Source organism: Pseudorca crassidens, chromosome 9, assembly GCF_039906515.1.
Source record: "Pseudorca crassidens isolate mPseCra1 chromosome 9, mPseCra1.hap1, whole genome shotgun sequence".
Classification (NCBI taxonomy): Eukaryota; Metazoa; Chordata; class Mammalia; order Artiodactyla; family Delphinidae; genus Pseudorca; species Pseudorca crassidens.
Window position 1 is genome coordinate 2,629,320 of NC_090304.1, and position 24,636 is coordinate 2,653,955.

At 55.1% G+C, this 24,636-nt stretch overlaps 1 protein-coding gene across 5 annotated transcripts in view; it reads right to left on the reverse strand.

Moving 5' to 3' along the window:
* CARS1 (cysteinyl-tRNA synthetase 1) overlaps window positions 1-24,636 on the reverse strand; it is a 47,100-nt gene that overhangs the window by 9,821 nt on the left and 12,643 nt on the right. For all 5 annotated transcript variants that reach the window (XR_010945879.1, XR_010945880.1, XM_067747948.1 and 2 more), the window contains 15 exons: window positions 23,751-23,839; window positions 23,184-23,280; window positions 22,671-22,769; window positions 21,667-21,816; window positions 11,158-11,298; window positions 10,871-10,959; window positions 9,145-9,266; window positions 5,512-5,624; window positions 4,971-5,099; window positions 4,582-4,711; window positions 4,393-4,496; window positions 3,917-4,014; window positions 3,554-3,743; window positions 2,990-3,058; window positions 623-704 (listed from right to left, as the gene is read on the reverse strand). Coding sequence is in view for 3 of the 5 variants with exons in the window: in XM_067747948.1 (XP_067604049.1) it covers window positions 623-704; window positions 2,990-3,058; window positions 3,554-3,743; window positions 3,917-4,014; window positions 4,393-4,496; window positions 4,582-4,711; window positions 4,971-5,099; window positions 5,512-5,624; window positions 9,145-9,266; window positions 10,871-10,959; window positions 11,158-11,298; window positions 21,667-21,816; window positions 22,671-22,769; window positions 23,184-23,280; window positions 23,751-23,839 (1,702 nt within the window). In the remaining 2 variants the exon portion in view is untranslated. The remainder of the gene's footprint in view (window positions 1-622; window positions 705-2,989; window positions 3,059-3,553; window positions 3,744-3,916; window positions 4,015-4,392; window positions 4,497-4,581; window positions 4,712-4,970; window positions 5,100-5,511; window positions 5,625-9,144; window positions 9,267-10,870; window positions 10,960-11,157; window positions 11,299-21,666; window positions 21,817-22,670; window positions 22,770-23,183; window positions 23,281-23,750; window positions 23,840-24,636) is intronic.

The following is a 24,636-nucleotide window of genomic DNA, read 5'->3' on the forward strand; positions in this document are numbered from 1 at the left end:
GAACCTAGAACTGTCCCCAGCAGAGGCTGTGCAGTCACCACGGAGCCTCTGCAGGGCAGGGACAAGGACACCTCCAGTCCTCACCCTGCGGACGCCCCAGAGAGCAGAACCGAGTCACCACAAACAAAAGAGGTGAGGAAACGCTGGCCCCTCAGTGTCCCCAGGCTCTGCTCAGCTGCCCTGACCGTAGGGGCACTTGGTCTAGACGTCTGCGTGGCTACCAGGACTTGACTGGGGCGGGGGGGGGGGCGTCCCTGGATCTCGTGATCAGAGGCCAGGACTTGACTGGGGCGGGGGGCGTCCCTGGATCTCGTGATCAGAGGCCAGGACTTGACTGGGGCGGGGGGGGGGTGTCCCTGGATCTCGTGATCAGAGGCCAGGACTTGACTGGGGCGGGGGGGTCCCTGGATCTCGTGATCAGAGGCCAAGACTTGACTGGGGCGGGGGGCGGTCCCTGGATCTAGTGATCAGAGGCCAGGACTTGACTGGGGCGGGGGGGGGGGGTCCCTGGATCTCGTGATCAGAGGCCAGGGACGCTGCTCATCGCCTACAGCACCCAGGACAACGTGCAGCAGAGGACCGGCCAGGCGTGCCCAGGCCACGGAGCGCGTGACGGCCTCACCTCTGTGCTCACGGGCGACCCTTCGCACTCCTTCCCGGAACTCCGACAACACCTGCAGGTACGGCATGACTGTGGGCTCGAGCTGCGGAGAGAACATTTTGGGTCACCGAGAGACCAGCCACCCTCGTGTTTATGAAGGACAGAGCCCAGTACACGCGCCGCAGGGCAGGGCTGCCAAGGGACGTGTGGCTGGCGGACGCCCCGTTGTGACCCGCGTCCAGGGTGCGCGTGCCCATCCCCGACGGTCGGCTCATGGACGCGGGGGCGTCCCGCGTGGCGGCGCGGACAGCACAGTAAGAGGGTCCCCTTCCCCCCAGCGAACTGAGTCCTGTGGGCGGCCCCGCCCAGTGGCTCACAGGAGCCCCTTTGTCTCAGGCAGACACACGGCTGTTAAAAGCCTGTCCGTAAGGTGACACTGAGCGTTCCCAGGAGGGATGGTTTTCTGAGGCTGAGGCCGTTCCTCCTGGGCTGGGGCCTCCCTTCCACCGGGGCCGGCACCACAGAGCCCGGCCGTGCTTGGGTCCGACCTGAGGCCACACACACGCCTGTGTACCATCAACTGTCTGCTGTCCACATGCACCCTCACGTCTGCGCAACACTGAACCACCCGCGGTGACTCAGAGGTGGCTGTGGGACGCAAAGCCCACTGGAAAAGGAAAACCCAAGAGGGCGAATCCAAACCAGAGAAATAACAATTTTATGGAAAACCTTTTTTGTTACATCTACCATATTTTTCCACTAGACTTTTGAGCAAGGTCTCTGTGCCTCCGTGCAGCTCAGTGACCAAAATCCCAACGATCAAATGCAAAGGCTAGTGAGGCCACCAAGCCCTCAGCACGGCCTAAGCCACTTCAGGCCCAATCTTGCGCGTGGGCTGAGGACACGCCTACCCACCCACACACGTACACGGCCGCAGGGGAGCCTCGCTGCGGGGAGCTGGCCAGCGTGCCTGAGGTCGGCCTGGAGGAGGGTCTCAGGCCAGCACCCCCAGCGGCCCAGCTGACTACACTACCCGAGCACACGCTGTAGACCGCTCAGTACTAGGTGGTTCAAGACCTGCTCCTAAAACCATGCAGGTCTGGAAGTAAAGCCGTGAACTCTGGAAGGCGTGACTTCGGGCCTGTCATTCGGCCCAGCCGGCACCCACCACGCTTCTCGGGGCCGCTTATTCCAGGCAGCTGTCTTCAAAGGGCGGGTGGAGGAGGCTTGGGGGCCAGAAACACCAGGCATCCGATGCTGGACGCATTTTTTTATTTTTTATTTTTGTGGTACGCGGGCCTCTCACCACCGCGGAGGCTCAGCGGCCATGGCTCACGGGCCCAGCCGCTCCATGGCATGTGGGATCCTCCCGGACCGGGGCACGAACTCACGCCCCCTGCATCGGCAGGCGGACCCTCAACCACTGCGCCACCAGGGAAGCCCTGGACACATTTTTTTAAAGCTCAAAGGCAGACTTCCTTCCAAGGTGTTTCTAGTGTGTGTTTCTCCTTAAAGATAATACACGTCTAGTATTGCTTACACGAGAAAACAAAGCAACCGCGTGGGTTTCCTTCCTAAAAAGCACCAAGTACCACAGCAACAGCCACTTCCAAGGCTGACAAGGGGCCCGGGGACAGGGCCTGGCATTCTGTTTCCTGGGGTGCAAGTCAGCTCCTGGGGAAACACCCCTAAACTCCGTCCGCAGGAGAGAGTGCCTCACGCCGTCCCTCACTGGGTAACAGGACTTTTAAAAGGTTTTGCCTTTTTACTTTGGACTTGACCCGTTACGTGTAAGCATTTATATGTGCCTTCTAACCAAATACTTAAAGAGCGTTCCCAACCAGGGGAGGAGGGCGAGCGCGTCTCAGATGAACCTGAGTGTGTGCCTGTCCTACGTGATGTTCCTCCCGCAGCAGAAACCGTGTGTCTGCCCGGATGCCAAGTTCGAAGGAGACACCAACAACCACTGGCGAGTTTTCTCACTTGCACGGACCCACTGGACAGACGGTTCCACATGTTGTCTGCCTACAGGTGCACGCACACCGGGAAACGCGGGCGTGGGACTCCTGACGCCCTATGGCCATAGTGATGCCCATGGCCGTGGTGATGCCCCGTGGCCATGGCTCAGATGCTTGGGGGCTGAGGACCGTCCCGTGCAGCCTGGTCTCCTGGGACCGAGCTCACAAAGACAACACAGCTGGTGGTGAGGACGGGGGCGGACTGTGCCCAACTCCCCAGCCGGGCCGAGACTCGGCCACGTGGGGCTCAGGCTGGAGGGCCCAGGGCAGGATGGGACCTACTGCTGGTCTCAGACGCCCCAGGAGGGAACACCAAACTGGCGGGGCGGCCAGCAGGGAGCTTCTCTGGGCCCAGGTGTGCTTTACTCACATTGAGGCTGGTTCCAGGTCCTCCAACGGGGAAACCCAGGGAGCTTTCCTCTTCTATGGCCCCGAAGATCTAGGGAAGAAAGAGGCATGCAGGACAGGAGGTCCTGAGAGGTGGGAGGCGGGGACTGGTCCTCGAAACACGCCGCTGCGCCCGGGAGGGGTGGGCCTAAGTGCCGACGGCCTTGCCGGGTGGGGAGAGATGGAAACCTAGGCCTGGGTGCCCCCGCACCTGACCCAGGACGAGGTCTGGCTCCCGCTGCCTTTCCGGCCCCTTCCCAGCCTGAGCCGCTGGACCACGGAGCCCCCTGAAGAGGACCCAGAACTTGTCAGCACGAAGTGGGCGTGGTGAACAACATGTTAGGGCCACTTGTGGGAGAAAGCCCTTGTGCTTTTCAAACCTCCAGACAGGAGGGGAAAAGCAGAGGCAAAGAGGCGAAATTGCTCGGAGCGAGGGCAGGGGCGGGGGGCTTGCTGTCTCGGGCACAGGCGTGGCAGGACCTGAGAACAGAGCGGCGCGGCTCCCGTGACCCGCGGGCCCGCACTGGCACGGTCGCAGGGGGCTCACCTTCAGCATGTGCGTGAGGTACCGGGCGATGCTCTCCAGCAGGGCGCGGTTGGGCCTCCTCCTGGCGGCCTTCCGCGCTGCCATGTAGTGGTTGCACTGGCCGATCAGAGCCCGCATCTCCTCCAGGACGGTGCGCGTGTCGACGTTATCACAGAGCGCCTCGTGAACCGCGGCCTTCTTGTCGTAAAAGCTGAACGGGAAGCGGAAGAGGAAGGCGGGGGGCGTCAGACAGACGACCTTCCCGGGGCGGCCCGTTCTGAGCGTGGCTCTGCACGAGTGGGAGGGACGGCGCCACCGGCCTCCCCACTGGCGGGCGTGCTGCGGGGACCGCCCGTGGGCCCCAGAGAGAAGGCGCCGCCTCACCTCTTGTTCAGCTCTGTTTCCTTGTCTTCCCACTTCTCAAACTGACCGGCTACCTCAACGGGGGCTCGGAGGAGGTCTTTCACGTTTAAGAAAAACTCCTAAAATATGAAAATTCCTTTTAAGAGCATTCAGACCTTTCCATCCCAGAGAAATCTGGGAAAGAGCCGTTCTACTGACGTGCCTCCACTGCAGGTGCGATCTGAACGTCACACAGGTGTAGGAAGGGAAGGGAAAGGTTTTCCTTTGAGACAAGTGGGTCCGGTTTCAGCCTTGGGGGCCCGAGGTGCAGCCAGCGGGTGGGGCTGAATGAGAGGCGCCACACGTGACATGAGGTGTCTTGGGAAGGTGGCGCGGAGCTGGCCTCCCCCCAGAGCTTAGTGGCCTTGGCCACGTCCCGTTCCCTCTGGGGGACATGGGGAGCAGGCACCACCTCCCCCTGTGCTGGCCCAGAGCTGCCTCGGGGAGGCGGGACCCACGTTCAGGAGCTTCTCGTACTGCAGCGCCGACTCCATGGTGTTGGCCGAGTAGTCCAGCGCGTCCTTCCACGAGTGCATGAGGAAGGCCAGGCGCAGCTGCCGGGCTGGGGAGAGAGGCGCGGGGCTCCTTACCTCCCGAGCAGCTCCAACCCCGTGCCTCCGACAACAGAAGCGTCCAGGCCTCTTTACCTGAGTGCTTCTTCAGCGCGTCTTTAATGGTGATGAAGTTCTTGAGCGACTTGGACATCTTGCAGCCGGCGATGGTCAGGTGGCCCGTGTGCAGGAAGTACCTGACCCAGCAGTCGTTTTCAAAGTAGGCCTGAGTGGACAGGGCGGGCGCGGGGGTCAGGGGCGCCGCTGCGGGCCGGACAGAGGGTGCCGGCCGCTTTCTGGGCACCTGATGTGCAGAAGGAGTGCCGCCCAGCATGAATCCGGGCCTGTGCTGCCAAGGGCCAGGCTGCTCACACGCGAGCCGGACTAAGTAATGCGGTTCAGAGCCCCTGACGTGGAGGCCAGGCTCTGCTGGGGAGCACCTCGCCGCCCCCCGTGTGTGCCCAGGACGGCAACCTCGCCCCTACCTCCGACTGCGCCAGCTCATTGTCATGGTGGGGGAAGCGGAGGTCGAAGCCCCCTCCGTGAAGGTCCATTGAGGCTCCGAGGAGGGTGCCTGCCATGGCCGAGCACTCGATGTGCCACCCTGGACGCCCCTAGGGACCCAAACGTGGTGAGCGCCCTGACCGCCCCCTGTGACGGGCCGGGACTCGCTCCCCTGTCCACGACCCTCAGAACCCCTGAGCTCTATGGGAACGAGGGTCAAGTCCCGCACACGAAAAGATGAATAGGGCCCCAGGCTATAAAAGTCACAACAAGCTTCGCGAAGGCCAAGGAATCCCCCGCTCCCGACACCTCTTCCCACAGCTCTGGGCCACCAGGACTGTTGTCACAGGGGATGTCGGAGGGCAGATCCGTCCCCTAGTACCCCGGGTCAGAGACTGTTGGGACAGAGGGGCCTCCGAGGCGGTCCAGTGCCACCACCCCAGCCATGCAGCGGAAGACGCAAGTCCCAGGAAGGCAGGGAGGTGACGGCCCCAGGCCCGGGGCCCCATCCCGGGTGCTCACCTTTCCCCAGGGGCACGGCCAGGATGGCTCCCCGGGCTTGGAGGCCTTCCAGAGGGCGAAGTCGCTGGGGGACCGCTTCTCACTCAGGCGCTCGGCCGAGACGCTCAGGTCGCCTGCGGACACAGGGGAGGCGGGTACTCGGTGGATGGAATTGTCTCGGTCCAGGGACGATTCAGGTACTTGTTTGTTAACTTGGTCAAGCACTCCTTCAAGTTGACTGTGACCAGATTTTGGAGTTGCCCAGGGTCTAGATACAAAGCCCTAACCGCAAGCTCAGAAGCCACGGCCTCACAAGCCGGCGTCCAAGGGCAACGACCCCCGGACCTGGACCCGCACCCCCTGCCTCCACTGCCGCCCCACCTCGGCCCCTCGTCTAGGACAACGACAGCGCCTGGCCCAGAGTGTGAGGCGCTGTTCTCATGGGCTGCCTCGGGGACCCGGGCTCGTGTAGGCGGGATCTTGTACTAACACCCGGAGGGCCTCTTGGCTGTGGTTCTGCGGGGCGTAAGGGCGACCAGGCTGCTGTGTGTGGCGCCCCCAGCCTGAAGGTGGCAAATCAGGACACTCACTGGGCCTCCCGTGTCCACACAGGGCAGCTGCGGGAAGGAGGCTATGGACCAGTCTAACCCCAAGAGCGAACGGGAGCACTGCTCCCTGGGCCAAGTTCCGTTTCCTTGGAAGACCCTCCCCCTCTCCCTCCCCACACCCGCTGAACGTAGATGAAGCCAGCCAGAACGGGAATCCACGGCCCCACGGGAGACGTCCCCAGACCACGTGCTGGGGCCACGGACACATCAGCCTCCTGAAAATGAACACCCACCGGTCAGCCCAGCCTGCAGGCGGAGCATCCCTGAGTGGGGAGGCAGTGGGGGCTGCCTGCTGGGTGATGGGGCCTGCCCGGCACTCAGGCCCTAGAGGGCCTCACCAGGGCGCCTGCTGGAAAACTCCAGAACAGGAATGACTCTCATTCTCCTGTCCAGGCTGCAAACGCAGGATGACTGGAAAAAGGCCACTTTGGGAGGGACACAGTGCAGACGGAGGCACTGCTGAACACAAAGACTGTGACGGTGAAACAGGCACTAAACACAGAATACTTGGAAAACACGACCAAGAACCAGGAAAAGGTGCCACAGTTGGAAACGCAGGGGTAACTGCTATTAACATGTCGTTGGAAACGCAGGGGTAACTGCTATTAACATGTCGTTGGAAACGTAGGGGTAACTGCTATTAACATGTTGTTGGAAACGCGGGGTAACTGCTATTAACATGTTGCTGGAAACGCAGGGGTAACTGCTATTAACATGTTGGTGTCTTGACTTGTGGGTTTGTGGGTTTTTAATCCATGTAAGAAGGACACAGACACACCCAGCAAACAGGACAAGCGCCACCCTGGTCTTGTATCTATTTTCTCACCGTGCGCATTTTAACCACGGCGTCGGCGACGGCAGTTACTCAAAAACGTCATCTGACCTGGCGCCGGGACCTTCTCTTTTACCCACCCTTTACCGGACAGATAACATACCTTGAGGTTTTAAACTTTTCTTTATAATGAACATGGTTACTCATGAATGTATCTAACTTTAAAAATTAACTTTGAAAAATTCTGTAACAGAGGATCTGCTGTCTCACGCGCCCTTCCCCCACTCCGCATTTGACACAAACGTCACTACCTGGTAACGCTTGCTATTCGCTCCTGATTCTGTACGGAAGAGAGAGAAACCACACGATCCCTCTGCTTCCCCCTCCTGGTGTCATTCCTGGTCCCCTGACGTGGCTCTCCCACCGTGAGCGCCATGATCTGAGTGGTCCGCCTCCGATGCCTGGCCCTGCTCAGCGGCCGTGAGTCTGAAACGCCGTTGGGTCGGAGGGTCACGCTGTTAAACTAACTTGGTCTGTCTTTCCTCCATGTTTCTGTGTCGTCCTGTTTTAAGTTCTGATATCTCTTTAGAACAGAGCCCTTGAGGTAAGGATACCTGATCAAAACGTACGAACATCGTACAGTCGTACGTTGACGGCACTGTAACCTGTACAGTAAAGCTGCCTTTGTGTCCTGACAAAGACTCCTGAGTCTGTCTAAGGCCTGAAGTCTGGGGAGACTCTGTCAGCAACCCAGGACTTCAGTTCAGTCCTGGACAGTGTCTCCTCCAACCGCAGCCCGGAAATTCACAAGTCTGCCTGGCCGCTGACCACGCAACGGCATACAGACAGAAGTTTACCACCCACTAGACCCTCTAATTGTTTAATATCTTCTACAACGTCTAATACATCACATCTTTACAGCTACCTGTCCATTTATCGTCACATTTGAAAATCTGGACATAAGGCTGGTATATACTTATGCTCTAAGTATACCTAATGGTGAAATTTAAATAAGGACAGGGACTTTGCCAGTGGTGCAGTGGTTAAGAACCCGCCTGCCAATGCAAGGGACACGGGTTCAAGCCCTGGTCCAGGAAGATCCCACATGCCACAGAGCAACTAAGCCCATGCGCCACAACTACTGAGCCTGCGCGCCACAACCACTGAAGCGCACGTGCCTAGAGCCCGTGCTCCGCAATAAGAGAAGCTACCACACCGCAACAAAAAATAGTCCCCGCTCGCTGCAACTAGAGAAAGCCCACGCACAGCAACAAAGACCCAACACAGTCAAAGGAAAAAAAAAAAAAAAAGAACATCCTTTATCTTAAAAAATAAATAAATAAATGTAAGGACGATAAAAGCGAAAACTGTACCCGTGGTTAAAAAAAGATGAACATATTTATGGCCAAAGTGCATCCCAGAAACGCTGGTGGATAAACAGCGTGTGTCCGGCAGTGTGAGAGCAGCCCCTGCACTGCTCCCCCCGATACACTGAGGGGGTGAAAGTAAACACTTATGAAAGACAAGTAGAATCCCGCCTGGCCCAGAAAAGGCACTGTGTCTCTGTTTAAAATGTTTGGATCAAGATGGGCCCGGGGCTGTCGTTATACATGGTCACACTCTCTGCGCTGAGAACACAGCCGCTCTGAGCTGCTGCCCGAGCTTCTCACGGCAGGACAGCTCTGCCCACAGCCACAGTCTGGACTTCCAGATAAGGACCGGGCTTCAGTTCCCACCTTCCTTTTCCCACAGCCGCCTTACAAGTAACAGCTGCTCGCTCCTGCCCTGGGATGGGGGACTGCCCTTCCCCGCCCAGTGCCCACCTCCGGCCCTCCTCGTGGGATCGGTAAGTAAACAATCTTATGTCTACTCCCTCACTGGGGGTACTGCACGCCTTCGACCACAGCACCCTGGGGTTTTCCCTCCGCAGGCTCCCCGCTGCCCCGCGTGGTTCAGCACCATCTGATTCCTCTCCACACACCCGCCTGGGTGCCCAGCACAGCCCACCCGACCCTTGGGTGCTCTGGGTGCCGAGAGACCAGCAAAGTCCAGCCCCATGGCCGAGGCCCCGAGGTCTGTGCGCTTCTCAGGATGGCACTGCAGCCACTCACTCTTCTGTTTCTTAAGTAATAATACATTTCAGGGGCTTAGTGCACAGAGCTCCTAAAATCCCTTTAGGTGAAAAACCACGGTCCCCGTGAACCTAGGTGACCCCGATCGTGTGCGGTGAGGCCGCGGCTCCACTTGGCTCTGACTTCGAGCCGGTCCGTTTACCTTCCCCCTCCTGCAGGGCTTTCTGATCCCCGACGGCCTCAGGCACCAGCTTCCCGTAGCAGTGTCCCTCACTGTTGGCAAACTTCACCGTGTTGAAGTAGACGGACCCGTTTGAAACGTAGCTGGAAAACAAAGCCATTGGGGGAGGTGTGATGAGGCGCTCGCGGGCCGGCCTGGACACCCGCAGGCCGTTGGGGCATCTGCTCCAGCTGCGAGCCTCCCCTGGTTCAGCCACGCTGCAGGGAGGCCAGGAGGCTGTTCAAACAGAGCTGCTGTGTGGGCTGAGAGGGGCCGGGACAGGGACTCCACACTCCCTGACAGCCTGTCCCTCCGCCCTGCCACCCTTGCCTCTGTCTACACGCCACCACCTGCCCGGCCCGCCAGGCTCTGCCTCCTGGGAGCGTGGGGATTACTCCAGGCCGGGATGCCCTGTCTCCTCTCGCCGTGGCCCTGCCCATGTCACTCAGCTTGGCAGTCTGGAGTTGCCCCACGGTGACCGTGTGACGGGTGGGGGTGGCGGTGGTGGTGGTGCAAGGAGCTGTTGTCCTTTCGCGAGAACCCACGGCCTGGTCCCTGTGCCAGGCACTTCCTGCTGCTCCGAGGCCCCCGCCCGCCTCACCTCGCGCGAGGGGGATCGCAGCTCTCCTGGGCGGGGGCCTGGCATCAGCACACAGACGCCTGGCCCCCGTCCACAGGTCCACTTGCTGCCTGTTTCTGAAAACGCTGACTCAGAGACATGAAAAGCGTTCCACGCAGGCAGATGGTGAGGACGGTAACCTGGGGCCAAATCCCGGCCCGGCAAGGATAAAGGCCACCCGCCTTGGGACCCGACACGAGGAAGACTCTGAGTGCCCACACCATGTGGCCTGCGTCTCCAAAGACCTGGAGGTGCCCAGGGCAACAGCGTGCTGCTTTGGGGACCTGGTGACGCGTGGCCTTAACTGGGAGCTTCCCAGTGGACCAGGGGCCAGGTGGTACCTACAGCATCTCTCACTGTGGTCCCCAGGGCAGGCCACGGGCCTGGGCAGAGGTGCTGGCCAGCCCCTTGGGTGGGGGTGGCCCCAGGTCCTGGACTAGGCCCCAAGCTGTATGACCAAACCTGCCGGGGGCTTCGGGGACAGGCTGGGTGTAGCCAGCACCACCCTCCTGCTTCCCCTTCCTGCCTGGAACAAAGACATGGCCTCCGTACAGCTAAATGGTTGTTTGAACAGCCGCCACTACCAAGGAAAACCCAGAGGGTTCTCTTACAAAACAACTGGGAAGCTGAGAACCAAGTGGCACAGAGGAAAGCGGCTGCCGATAAGGCGAAGTTACGGCTCGACCGTGTACTCCAGATCACACGCTGGAGCCCCGACCCCTAGCACCTCGGAGTCTGACTGTATTTGGAAAGAGGGTCTTTACAGAGGGAATCAAGTTAAAATGAGGCCATTAGGGTGGGGTCCTAATCCAGTACGACCAGTGTCCTTATAAGAGGAGATCGGGACACAAAGGGAGGGACGAGCGGCACGTGTGCACGCACAAGGAACCCCTGGAGCTGTGCACTGACTCTTCTGTGGTTTGAGCTGTCTGCCGCGTGGTGCTTTGTAACGGCAGCCCCAGGGCACCACCACCCTGAGCAGCAAAACCGTGCACTTCCCTGCTCCTGGTCTGGAGCCAGAGGAGAGCCGCTCTCCCTGGAAAACCTGCCTGGAATGCTGCGCAGCCCCGAGCAGGGCCCCAAGCTCACCCATAACCGTTGTCCACAATCTTCCGGACGAAGTCCACGATCTCTGGCACGTACTCACTAACGCGGGTTAGGACATCTGGAGGGAGGACCTGGGGACAATGACAAAGTCCTGGTTCAAGGGCAGCTGCAGCACTGCTGGCGCCCAGAAGCCCCCCCACCCCCCACCCCACGCTCATCTTTAACTGAATTTACTTGCAAAGCGAAATGGTCTGGATCCCACAAGGCCTTCTGGTCATGGGGGATCCTCAGCCCAAGACAGCAAGGTCAAGACAGTCGGCGACACTTACGTTCAGGGCTTCCATGTCTTTGTGGAACTCCGCTTCCCAGAACTTGGGCAGTTTGGAGAAAATAGAATTGTCGCTCACTTCACTGCCATGCATGGAATCCAGCCAGTCAGAAAGCAGGTCCTTTGCTTCTTCCAACAGCACCTGAAGAAACAGAAACAACATCCGCACACACATGCAAGTTTCACGGGCTCACAGCTGGCGCGGTCAATCCGTGTCGCTCAAGGCCTCGGATGCACAAGACGCGGCCCCAACCCAAGAGACCACGGCGCTCCCACGGATGGCCTGGCGGTTAAGAGGCCGGAGTGTTCAGAGCGCTGACCATGTCGCCGGAGGGTCAGGGTGGGCTTGGGGAGGCCCAGCGGTGCAGTGGGGCTGCCTGGGGCAGGGTGGGAGAGCACGTGGTGTGGTCACCCACAGCCTGGACACTTGAGTGCTCGAGGGGAGGGTCACAACAGGAGGTGGAGCCACGTCCCGGTGGGAAGTCTCCAAGGCCACGCCGCCCTGCCGGCCACATGCCATTGACCAAAGGCCCCGTGTTACGACCACAATGGTGCAGCATGGGTACGAGTCGCGTCCTGTCGCCGCAGCACTCACGCCACACGCAGGAACGTCCATCTGAGACATGATGTGACAGCATCAGGGCTGCATCCGGAGTCCTGAAGGCCAGGGGGACCTGGAGCTCTGCCCTGGAGGAATCTAGTGTTTTTGCTCATTAACCGGAGCCGACAGACGTGGGGACAGGCAGGCGGTCTGCGGTCCACTGGCAGGGGCGGAGGCAAAGACCAAAGGGTGGAGGGAGAGGGCGCAGGGAAGCTGGGCGTGGAAGCGGTGGCAAGGGCACCCCCTGTGGCAGCTCCCAGACAGAACAGAGCCGCTCATGTGCTGCTGCGCTGGAGGGCAGCAGGGGAAACCTCCCAGGACCAGGCTGGTGCCCAGGGGCAGAGCCTGCCCCATGCGGAGGGGCAGAAAGCCCACCCCCGCCCTCGGGATCGACACAGATCATGACCAAGCAGAAGAATGAGATTCCAATCAAACAAACTTCTAGATAATTCTTGGGTTTCCAAACAAGAAATCAAAATGGAAATAAAAAACCGTTCAGAAGCAAATAATGTCAAAATACGTGGAAGTAGCAAAAATGATACTTAGAGGAAAATTTATGGCCTCAAATGCTTAAACCAGAAAATGAGCTGAAGTCCTGAGCTGCCACTCTGTCCCGACAATGAGCGAAAGGCTGCGCAACTACTCCTCTTAGATCCGTAAGGGAAAGAGGCCCAGGGCAAACTGCCGCCCCTTGAACTGCAGAGAGACGGGCAGGTACAGAGAACCGCCATTTACCGGGGCAGAAAGCGCCTGGGACCCAGTGACGGGCAGGGAGGCCGGAACTGAAACTGACCACCCGCTGGAGGCTCGGTGTGGACGAGTCTGAGATCAAAACTCCAGGGCGACCCAGCCTTTGGGGCCCCACAAATTTGTGAGATTTACCTCTAGGAGCCCTGACGGTTACTCACAGTAAATATTGGAGAAAAATGCCCTCATGCTTCCAGCAGGGGGAGAGGGAAAGGAGCTGCTCGGAAGTATGACACAGCCTTCCGTTCCGAACAAGACTGCCCTCAGGAGGAACCAGCTAACCAGAACCTAAGCTGCTGGGGTTCCAGCAGAGCCTAACTGACCTGCGGGAGGAAAACGTCCACCTCCAGGCCCCCCACACATCCTGCCCCATCTAAGGGGGAGGGGAGGAGAAACCCAGAAACACCTGGGATGTTCACAGGCCACGGGCATAGGCCACTGAAGGACTGAGGCCCATCACAAGACCACAGAGGGCGTCCTCCCCACACCTCGCCACACGACTACTGACAGCAGCTCCTTCTACCCAGTACATCATGTACTAACTATCATGGAAACAAATCACAAGGCGAACCGAAAGCCGGAACGCCACTTTTCTGAAAAGACAGAGAGAGCAACAGGACCAGACGTGGCAGGGATCCTGGGATTATCAGACCAGGGGTTTAAAACCACCGTGACCGATATGCTAAGGGCCCTAGTGGACAAAGCAGGCAGCGCGAAGCCAGGTGGGGAATGTAAGCAGAGAGACGGAAATCCCAAGACAGGACCAAACGGAGATGCTAGAGGGGAAAGCACCGAAATGGAAACGAAGAACGTCTCCGATGGGCCTGACTGCACGTGACTGAGGAAGGAGTCTCAGCCTGAGAAGATCTCAGTAGCAGCCTCCAAAACTGAAAACCAAAAAGCCTTTGTTCTCAGAGGCTGACAAAAAATAACAGAACAGAGATCTCACTTGTCGCGACTAAGACTCGGCGCAGCCAAAATAAATACATAAATAAATAAGTAAATAAATATTAAGGGTTTCCCTGGTGGCGCAGCGGTTGAGAGTCTGCCTGCCGATGCAGGGGACACGGGTTCGTGCCCCAGTCCGGGAAGATCCCACATGCCACGGAGCAACTAAGCCCATGTGCCACAACTACTGAGCCTGCGCTCTAGAGCCTGCGAGCCACAACTACTGAGCCCGCGCACCACAACTACTGAAGCCCTCGCACCTAGAGCCCACGCACTGCAACGAAGAGTAGCCCCCACTCGCTGCAACTAGAGAAAGCCTGTGCGCAGCAACAAAGATCCAATGCAGCCAATAAACTTATTTTAATAAAGTCACAACCACAATACCCATTTAAAAAAAAATATAGAAACAGATATATACTGAACCATAAAATCTGAAAAAGAGATATATAACTGAATCACTTTGCTGTACACCTAGAGCTAACACAATACTGTAAATTAACTTTACATTAATTGAAAAAAAAATGGTTAGGGACTTCCCTGGTAGTGCAGTGGTTAAGAATCCGCCTGACAATGCAGGGGATGTGGGTTCGATCCCTGGTCTGAGATCCCACATGCCGCAGAGCAACTAAGCCTGTGAGCCACAACTACTGAGTCTGCACTCTACAGCCTGCGAGCCACAACTACTGAGCCCACGCGCCACAAATACTGAAGCCCGCACACTCTAGGGCCCACGTGCCACAACTACTGAGCCTGCGCACCTAGAGCCCGTGCTCCGCAACAAGAGAAGCCACTGCAGTGACAAGCCCATGCACCACAGCCAAGAGTAGCCCCTACTAGCCGCAACTAGAGAAAGCCTGCGTGCAGCAACGAAGACCCAACACAGCCGAAAAAATAGTGATAATAAAAATAAAGATAAATAAAGTTAGCTTGTTGCCAATTAAAAAAAATTCAAAGTAAGCAGAAGAAAGGATATAATAAAAAATTAAAGCAGAGGGACTTCCCTGGTGGTCCAGTGGTTAAGACTCCGCGCTCCCAATGCAGGGCGCCCGTGTTCGATCCCTGGTCAGGGAACTAGATCTCACGTGCGTGTAGCAACCAAGAGTTCGCATGCACAACTAAGGAGCTCACGTGCTGCAACTAAGGAGCCAGCGAGCTGCAACCAAGGAGCCCTTGAACTGTAACTAAGGAGACTGCCTGCTGCAACTAAGACCCAGTGCAACCACACAAATAAATAAATATTTTTTTAAATTAAAGCAGAAACCAGGAAATTAATAGAGAAAATCAACAAAACCAAATGCTGGTTCTTTGAAAAGATCAATAAAATTGATGAGCCAAGTTAAGAAAAAAAGAGGACATAAATACTAATATCAGAAATGAAAGAGGGGACATCACTACAGATCCCATGGAAGTTAAAAGAAGAATAAAGGAATATTATAAACAACTCTGTGCCCCTAAATTTGATAACCTGAAGGGACCAATTCTTTGAAAGACATAATCTGCCAAAACTCACACGACATGATACAGAGAATCTGAATAAGCCTGTATCTATTAAAGAGATTAAATCAATAACTAATAACTTTCCAAAATAGAAAGCACCAGGCCCAGATGGATTCACTGCTGAATTCTGCCAACACTTAAGGAAAAAATTATACTAATTTCCTACAGTTTCTTTCAGAGGACAGAAGCAAAGAGAATACTTCCCAGTTCCTTCTAGGAGGACAGCATTACCCTAATACCTAAACCAGACAAAGACATTCCAAGAAAACCACAGATCAATATCTCTCGTGGGGGCTTCCCTGGTGGCGCAGTGGTTGAGAGTCAGCCTGCCGACGCAGGGGACATGGGTTCGTGCCCCGGTCCGGGAAGATCCCACATGCCACGGAGCGGCTGGGCCCGTGAGCCATGGCCGCTGAGCCTGCGCGTCCGGAGCCTGTGCTCCACAACGGGAGAGGCCACAACAGTGAGAGGCCCGCGTGCCGCAAAAAAAAAAAAAAAAAAAAAAATCTCTCATGAATACAGATGCAAAATCCTTAACAAAATATTACCACATTGAATCCACAAAAGTATAAAAAGAATTATACGCCACAACCAAGTGAAATTTATCACAAGTATGTAAGGCTGGTTCTACTTTATAAAATCAATTCATGTAAATCATCACATCAACAGACTAAAAAAGAAAAACCACAAGGTCATACTAATAGATGCAGAAAAAGCATCTGACAAAATGCAACACCCATTCATGATAAAAACTCTCAGTAAATGAATAGAGGGGAACTTCCTCAACTTAATAAACAAACAAACAAAAAACAGCTACAAAAAGCCTACAGCTAACATCAGACTTAGCGGTGAGAAATCGGAAGCTTTTCCACTAAGATGAGGTATAATGCGAGAATGTCCCCTCTCTCCAGTCCTTTCCAACATCATACTGGAAGTCCTTGCTAATGCAATAAGGCAAGAAAAGGGCAAAAAAAGAGGATTATACAGGATTATAAGCCCATCGTAAGCTGAAAATATCATTAAGCTGAAAGTGCATTTAATACACCTCATCTACCCAACATCATAGCTTAGCCCAGCCTGCCTTAAATGTGCTCAGAATACATTAGCCTACAGTTGGGAAAAACCATCTAACACCAATCCTATTTTATAATTAAGTGTTGAAATATCTCATGTAATGTATTGAATACTGTTCTGAAAGTGAAAAACAAATGGTTGTCTGGGCACAGTGTAATTGTAAGTGTGTCAGTTGTTCACGCTGGCGATCTGAGGCTCACTGATGGTGCCCCGCATCCCAAGAGAGTACTGGACTGCATATCGCTAGCCCAGGAGAAGATCAAAATTCAAAGTATGGTTTATACTGTTTATTGCTTTTGCACCATCGTAAAGCCAAAAAATCCTAAGTCAAATTGTCAGAGGTCGGGGACCGTCTGTATATTGACTGGGAAAGAAGACAAAACTACAGGCCAGGAAATAAGAAGTGGAATTTGAAATTAAAACCACAATACCATTTACATCAGCATCCGAAATGAAATACATATGTGTCTTACAAAATACGTACACGATCTACATGAGGAAAACTACAAAACTCTTGATGAAAGAAATGGAGAGACATTTCATGTTTGGGGATAGGAAGGTTTAATACTGTTGAGGTGTCAGTTCCTCCCAACTTGATTTGTAGATTCCATTCAATCCTAATCAAAATCCTATCGAGTTATTTTATGGATATTGACAAACTGATTCTAAAGTGTACATGGAGGGACTTCCCTGGTGGTCCAGTGTCTAAGACTCCACGCTCCCAACGCAGGGGGCCCGGGTTTGATTCCTGGCTGGGGAACTAGATCCCACATGCATGCCGCACCTAAAAGATCATACATGCCACGTCCAAGACCCGGCGCAGCCAAATAAATAAATAGATAAATATTTTTTTTAAAAAAGTGTATATGGAGAGGAGGCAAAAGACCCAGAATAGCCAACACAATATTGAAGGAGAACAAAGGTGGAGGACTGACACTCCCCGACTTCAAGACTTACTGTAAAGCTACCGTAATCAAGACAGTGTGGCGTTGGTGAAAGAACAGACAAACAGAGCAATGGAACAGAACAGAGTCCAGAAACAGACTCATATAAATATAGCCAACTGTTCTTTGACAAAGGAGCAAAGGAGCAAAAACAGTTTCCAACAAACTGTGCTTAACAACTGGGCATCACATGCAAAAACCATGAATCTAGACCAAGACCTTACGCACTTCAAAGATGACCTTGGCTTTGACAATGACTTCTTCCACACAATACCAAATGCATGATCCATGAAAGAAAAGAATTGATAAGCTGGACTTTATCACCATTAAAAACTTCTGCTCTGGGAAAGACACTGTCAAGAGAATGAAAAGACAAGCCACATACCGGAAGAAAATATTTGCAAAAGACACATCTGATAAAGGACTGTTATCCAAAATATACAAAGAGCTCTCAAAACTCAATAAGAAAACAGCCTGATTAAAAAAAGGTCCAAAGACATTAACAGACACCTCACCAAAGAAGACATAAAGATGGCAAATAAATATCAAGAGATGCTCCACATCGTGTGGCATCAGGGAAATGCAAATTAAAACAACGAGATACTCCGTACATTATTTCAATGGCCAAAATCTGCAACACTGACAACACCAAAGGCTAGTGAGGATCTGGACCAACGGGAACTCTCATCCGCCACTGGTGGGAGTGGAAAATGGTGCAGCCACTTTGGGGGACAGTTTGGCGGTTTCTTCAACAATTAGGGGCTTCCCTGGTGGCGCAGTGGTTGAGGGTCCGCCTGCTGATGCAGGGGACACGGGTTCGTGCCCTGGTATGGGAGGATCCCACGTGCCGTGGAGTGGCTGGGCCCGGGAGCCATGGCCGCTGAGCCTGTGTGTCCGGAGCCTGTGCTCCGCAACGGGAGAGGCCACAGCAGTGAGAGGCCCGCGTACCGCAAAAAAAAAAAATTAAACCTACTCTCACCACATGATCCAGCAGTTACGCTCCTTGGTATTTACCCAAAAGAGGTGAAAACTTGTGTCCACACAAAAACCTGCACATGGATGTTTACAGAAGCTTTATGCCTAATTGCTAAAACTTGGAAGCAGCCAAGATGCCCTTCAGTGGGTGAGTGCGTAGATACACTGTGGTCCGTCCAGACAATGAACTAACCTTCAGTGCTACAGAGAAGTGAGCTATCAGGCCATGAAAGGACACGGAGGAACCTCAAATTCACATTACTAAGTGAAAGAAGCCAATCTGAGCAGGGCACATACTGCATGACTCCAACTCTGTGATATTCAGAAAAGGCAAAACTATGAAGACGGTAAAAGGATCAGTGGTTACCAGGTGTTGGGGTGAAGGAGGGATGAACAGGCGAAGCACAGAGGATTTTTAGGGCAGGGAAACTACTGTGTGGAAGACTCTAAGGGCAGATACGTATCACTATACATTTGTCCAAACCCACAGAATGTACAACACCAAGACAGAACCCTAATGTAAACTATTGTGTGGGTGATGACAACGTGTCAGTGTAGTTTCCCCAGTTGTAACAAACATACGGCTCTGGGGGGGGGGATGCTGACAGTGGGCGTGGCTCTGTGTGTATGGGGGTGGGGTGGGGGGTACACAGGAAACCTTTATTTATCAAAACACGAAACCTGTTTTGCTATGAACCTAAAACTGCTCTAAAACGATAAACTCTTTAAAAAAATTTTTTTTGAAATAGAATAGAGAGGATCAACACATTCAAAGGTGGAGCTCTGAAATGATCCTTCAATATATAATATTGAAGGGCTTCCCTGGTGGCACAGTGGTTGAGAATCCGCCTGCCAATGCAGGGGACATGGGTTCGAGCCCCGGTCTGGGAAGATCCCACATGCCCCGGAGCAACTAAGCCCGTGCGCCACAACTACTGAGCCTGCGTTCTAGAGCCCGCGAGCCACACTACTTTGCCCATGTGCCACAACTACGAAGCCCACGTGCCTAGAGCCCATGCTCCGCAACAAGACAAGCCACCGCAATGAGAAGCCTGCGCACTGCGATGAAGAGCAGCCCCCTCTCGCCGCAACTAGAGAAAGCCCACGCACAGCAACGAAGACCCAACACGGCCATAAGTAAATAAATAAATAAATAAATAAAGCCCCAGCAGTATCTTGTATGGGACTCGACAAGCAAGGAGCATTCAAAACATACCTGGAGGGACTTCCCTGACAGTCCAGCGGTAAAGAATCCGCCTTACAACGTAGGGGATGTGGGTTCAATCCCTGGTCAGGGAAGTAAGATCCCACATGCCACAGGGCAACTAAGCCCGCGAGCCACAACTACTGAGCCCACACACCCGGGAGCCAGCGCGCCACAACTAGAGAGAGAAAACCAGCATGCCACAGCTAGAGAAGCCCACGTGCGGCAACGAAAGATCCCGCGTGCTGCAACTAAGACCCGACGCAGCCAAAAATAAATTAAATAAATAAATATTTAAAAAAGAAAACCATACCTGGAGAACAAAAACAAGGTGAGGCTTCCTACCTCTCCAGGCATTGGTGACAGATGCAGTGAGACTCACACAGAGTGGCTAACCTGACCTATGGAACAGAACTGAGACACGACACACGACAGAAAGGGGCTAGGAAAGGGGGGCCTCCCGTATCTGTGTGGGGGAGAGGGGATTGGATCTCTACTCACATGACTTACAAAAACTAATTCTGGGGGATCAAAGACTTAAATGTGAACTGTACAACTTTAAAATCCTCAGAAGAAAATACTGAGGAATATATTCACGTTTCAGGGCAAGAAAGATTTCTTAAGACACAAAACTGCCAAGTATAAAAGGGAAAACAGATAAAGTTGAATACATTAAAACTAAGACCCTCTGTTATTAAAAGGAAGTGAAAAGAAGAGCCACAAATTAGGAGAAGGTGCTTGCAACACATTTAAATGAGAAAGGATTAGTGTCTAGGGAAAACCTAAGGATGCTTACAAACCAGTAAGAAGACAAACAGCCCAGTGGAAAACGGGGCAGAAGATGCATGTGCAGAATTATAGCCAGCAAGTGAACATGTGAAAAGATACTCAGTCTCAGGAGAGGCTGGAGAAATGCAAGTTCAAACCACAGTAATTACCACTTTACAGTATACGTTCCATTGATAAAAAGGAACGAATCCAGCAACACAAAGTGCTGGTGTATAGGCAAATTAACAGGACACTGGCAGCATGTTAGTAGGAGGATACATTTACATGTAAGACATCTGGTCCATAAGACGTTTGGTCCACACCAAAAAGCCTTTGAAGTGTGGTCCTATCTAAAACCATTTGGCATGGACCAGATATAACCATGGACGTTTTGGATGGGACCAAATTTCAAGGACCTCTTGGCATGGACCAAATGTCCTGCAAAGTCAGGAAAACAGAAAAGCACAGGGGTTGACAAGGTTGTGAGGACACTGGAACCCCTGTGCACTATGGAAAACAGCACGGCAGTGCCTCAGAATATTAAAAGTTGAGCTGGCGTACAACCTGCTTTTGGGGGTATACCCACAGAAGAATTAAAAGCAGGGACTCGAACAGATACTTGCACACCCATGTTTATAGCAGCATGATTCACAAGAGACAACGCAAACGTTCACCAAAGGATGACAGGACACACAAAACGTGGTCCACCCACATCACGGAACAGTACTCAGTCTTAAGAAGAGAGGACATTCTGACACAGGCTACAGCGTGGCTGAACCTCGAGGACAGTTTGCCGAGGGAAATAAGCCAGTCACAAAAGGACAAACACGGTGTGACCCCACTTGTGTGAGGTCCCTGGAGGAGCCAGATTCATGGGGGCAGGAAGCAGACGTGGGGCCCAGGCTGGGGGAGGGGAGGGGAGTGAGCGTTCCATGGGGACAGAGCATCCGTTTCGGAAGACGAAAGAACTTCTGGAGATGGACGGTGGTGACGTTTACGCAACCATGTGAACACATGTACTTAAAAATGGTTCAAGTGGTGAACTGTATGTTATGCGTACTTCACCACAATTTTAACAAAAAGGACCTCACTGGAATCGTTGGGAAGAGAATGCCCAGCGTCACTGCTGGTAACACGGAAACGTAACCAGCTTCTCAGGAGAAGAAAGAAACAAGAAAGAAACGGCTGGGCCCGAGGCGGCCACTGCAGGGAGGGCGGGACCTCGTGTGGCCCGTCTCAGAAGCACGCCAGCGGGATAGCCCTCGTCCCCAAGACCCCGTGCGCCTGACTCCTCACGAAGCTCAGGACAAGCACACCAAGCATCCTGCCCCGCGAGGCCCCAGAAGAGGGGGGCCCTGCAGGCGGCCACCCCCTTACACGTCCGCGCCCTCGGCCGCAGCCTCCCTGGCTGCGTCCTTCCCGCGGTTCTGCAAGCGGCCAGCAGGGGGCGCCGGCGCAGAGGAGAAGGGCCGTCGGGACCGGAGGAAGGCCGGGCACCCGGAGCCCGCCCTCAGGGGCGGAAGGCCGCCGCGGGGAAGGCTCAAGCCCAGCGGGTCCCCGCGGCCCCGGAGCTCAGGCCCACCGGCATCTGTCGCTCCGCCTGCCCCAGGTGCTGCCAGTGCCAACGCTGGACAGAGTCCCCGGCGAGTGGGAAGCACCTTGAGGAGCCCGCTCCGCCCCGAGAGCGCCTGCTGTTTCCCTGAAGGCAGTGGGGCAAAGGCGAGGGGCCGGCGGGACCCACCTCAGCCTCACCTGCACGCGGCCGTCCAGCTCCTCCCCCGCCAGGCCGCGCCGCGCCGGCTCCTCCAGCGGCTCCGCCGCCAGCCTCACGGCGCGCTCCAGGCGCTCCAGCATCTGCCTCTTGTCGGGATCCGAGGTCTCGCGTAACTTTGCTGAAAACGGCTGCGAGCGTGAGGAGAGGCCACAGCTGTTATGCCCGCTCAGCAGAACCCCGTGTGCAGAGGTGACTCCACGCACGAGGCCAGTTCTGCCCACTGCCCGTGGCGACCCAGAGGTCTGTGTCTGTGGAGTGTCACCCCAGAGGGACCCTGGCCTGCGGCCCAGGCTGTCCTGCGCTGCCTCGTCTGAGTGAGCCGGGCGTGGCAGCGTCCTAAGGCTGTGCCCGGGGCCACGCGGGTGTCACCTGCCACCACGAAGGCACCACCGCCCAGTGGGCCCCCCTCGTCCGCCTAGAGGATTGCTAAGCCCTAATTTTATTCCTACATTTTTCTTCCAGAGATACATGAAAAGCACAACAACAATCGTTACTGCAATTACTAAAGATAACAATTATGGAACAGAAGAAAATGCCTTTTCCTGACCTCACTGTCTGACACCATCAGTTGTAATACTGTTTATTCAAAACAAAAATATTAAATTGGAAAGAACTAATTTCTTCAAATAATTCCAGAAATTTCCAGCACCACCCATTTGAGAAGCTTAGCACAGCTTCTGCGTCTTGGTCACACGCGTGTCATCTGCTCGTGAGCTCCACGTGGAAGATTCACAAGTCGGCGCAGATCGCCGCGACCGGTTCTGAGGTTCTCCCGTAAGCGGCAGCAACGGTCACCCACCCCCACCCCCCGCCCCACCCGTGTGCGTCCGTCCTGGTGGCTTCCCCCGTGGGCCAGGGGAGCACTGCGACCGAGACATCATGACCCTACACGTTATGAAGCGCGCTGAGGACGACCCCTGCGCTTGGGACGGGGACGTGGGGACGTGGGGACGTAGGGACCCAGGAGCGGCCGGGGGCCCACCTGCAGGGCAGCGTGCACGTCCTCCAGGAGCTGCACTGCCTGGGGCTGCTTCTCCCGATACCGCTCAAACAAGTAGTTCTGCCGGGCCCTCTTGATGATCTGCGAGCAGAGGAGGGCAATGGGGTCAGCTCGGCACCTGCCGGGTCCCTGTGCAGAGTGCCGGGCGGCGCCTGAGCTCACACCCACACACACCGCCCCGCCACCGACGCTGGAACTGTCCGAGCATGTTGAGCCAGGCCCGGCCTCCCCGCAGCGCCAGACACTATAGCACGCGCCTTCCCTGGGGCACCGCGTGTTATTACATTTCCCCAGGTTTCCCAACAGCATCCAAACAGCTGAACACAGGACATCATCATCTGCATAAACCGTGATACAAGTCCCAGAGGGGATTCAAACAGCATGTGTTGGGCTGAGGGCACTCAAGCCCACGTTACTTTATTAACTTACCCAAAGTCATTTCTTCCCTCGTACCGTCCACTGTATTTAAAATTTAACCTTGAAAACTCCCTTTACCTTATCATCAATGTCTGTGATGTTCATGCAATAAAAGACGTCAAATTTGAAGTAATCTCTCAGCACTCTTCTCAAGATATCGAAGGAGATGTAGGACCTAGGACAATAAAAAGACAAACCTTTCCACACAGCACATCACGCACATCACCTTGGCTCTGCAGTTAAAACACGTACAAGGAAAAAGATCCCCCGCATTTCCCCCCAAAACCGCTACTCTCATGCCCACCCCACTCGTGACTGCGGGGCAGGGGGCACTGCACACTGGCCACGGGTGTGGGTGTCAGGGATCCCAGCACCGGGCACCCCCCACCCCCACCTCCAGAGCCTCGGATGAGGAGGAACTGCCAGGCACACGGAGGAAAGTATCTGGTCAGAGTCCAGGAGAGTGATAACATCGGGGCTGTGGGCTTTTTCTTTCTGGTTATCTGGTCTCTCTAGTTTTTCTACAGTGAATATGTAGTACTGATGGAATGAAAATTTTTCTTCTTAAAAATAAGAGGAAAGGCTGGGCGTTGAGCTTCCTCTCAGAGCTTGGGTCCCTGTAGCGGCGCCCAGGTGCAGCCCTACCTGGCGTGCCCCATGTGGGAGGCGTCGTAGACGGTGGGCCCGCAGCAGTACCACGTCACCCTCCGCCCGTCTTGAGGTACAAACACGTCCTTGGTTGGAAATGAAGGAATGACCGTCACAAAGGATGCAGGAGGCACCGTGCAGGACCACAGCCGCCAGAGACAAATGGTTCATACACATTCCACGAGGACTGCTTAGCTTTACGGGAAAGTCACAGTCATCTGGGATGGGGGCAGGCCCCTTCCTCCCTGGGATCCCACTCGGGGACGCAAGCTGGGGGTCAAGGAGACGGACGCTCCTGCTTTTGCTGCTCTTCCGTTCATCAAGCACTGCTGCGAGCCAGGCCCCGTGCTGAGCGCAGGGACTGCCCTGCCTTTGCCCCCAGGAACGACGTGAGCAGGGATGCTTCCTTTCAGATGCCCAGGGGTCCGCAATCCCAGAGGAGCCGGCCTAGAGAGCAAGGCCTCCCGCCGACAGCCCGATGGTCTCAGACCAGTTCAGGGGCCGCTGTCACCAATTAAGTCCATGAGGGGGACCCCGTCTCCCATCTGCTCAGGGTGCTTGCTGATGGCAATCCAATGAGCCCTCGGCCGGAGTCCTTTTCAAAATCTCTGGAGCCACTGGCCCTGCTGAGCGGCCCCGGCCGATACTGCCCTCGTCCCCACACCTGCTGGGCCCCCGACAGCAACAGGCCCTGCTTGGCTGGCACTGGGACACCAGCTGCCACCACAGGTCCCCTGCAAGAGCACGCTGGCTCCTGGCCTGGCTCAGAGCAGCCACGAGCATCTACACTCGGGCCTGGCCCCGAGCACAGCCAGAGCCAGAGCGCCAACGGGCAGGCCCCTTGAGGCGTGCCAGGTGTGCTTCTGAGGACAGTCCTGCCCCG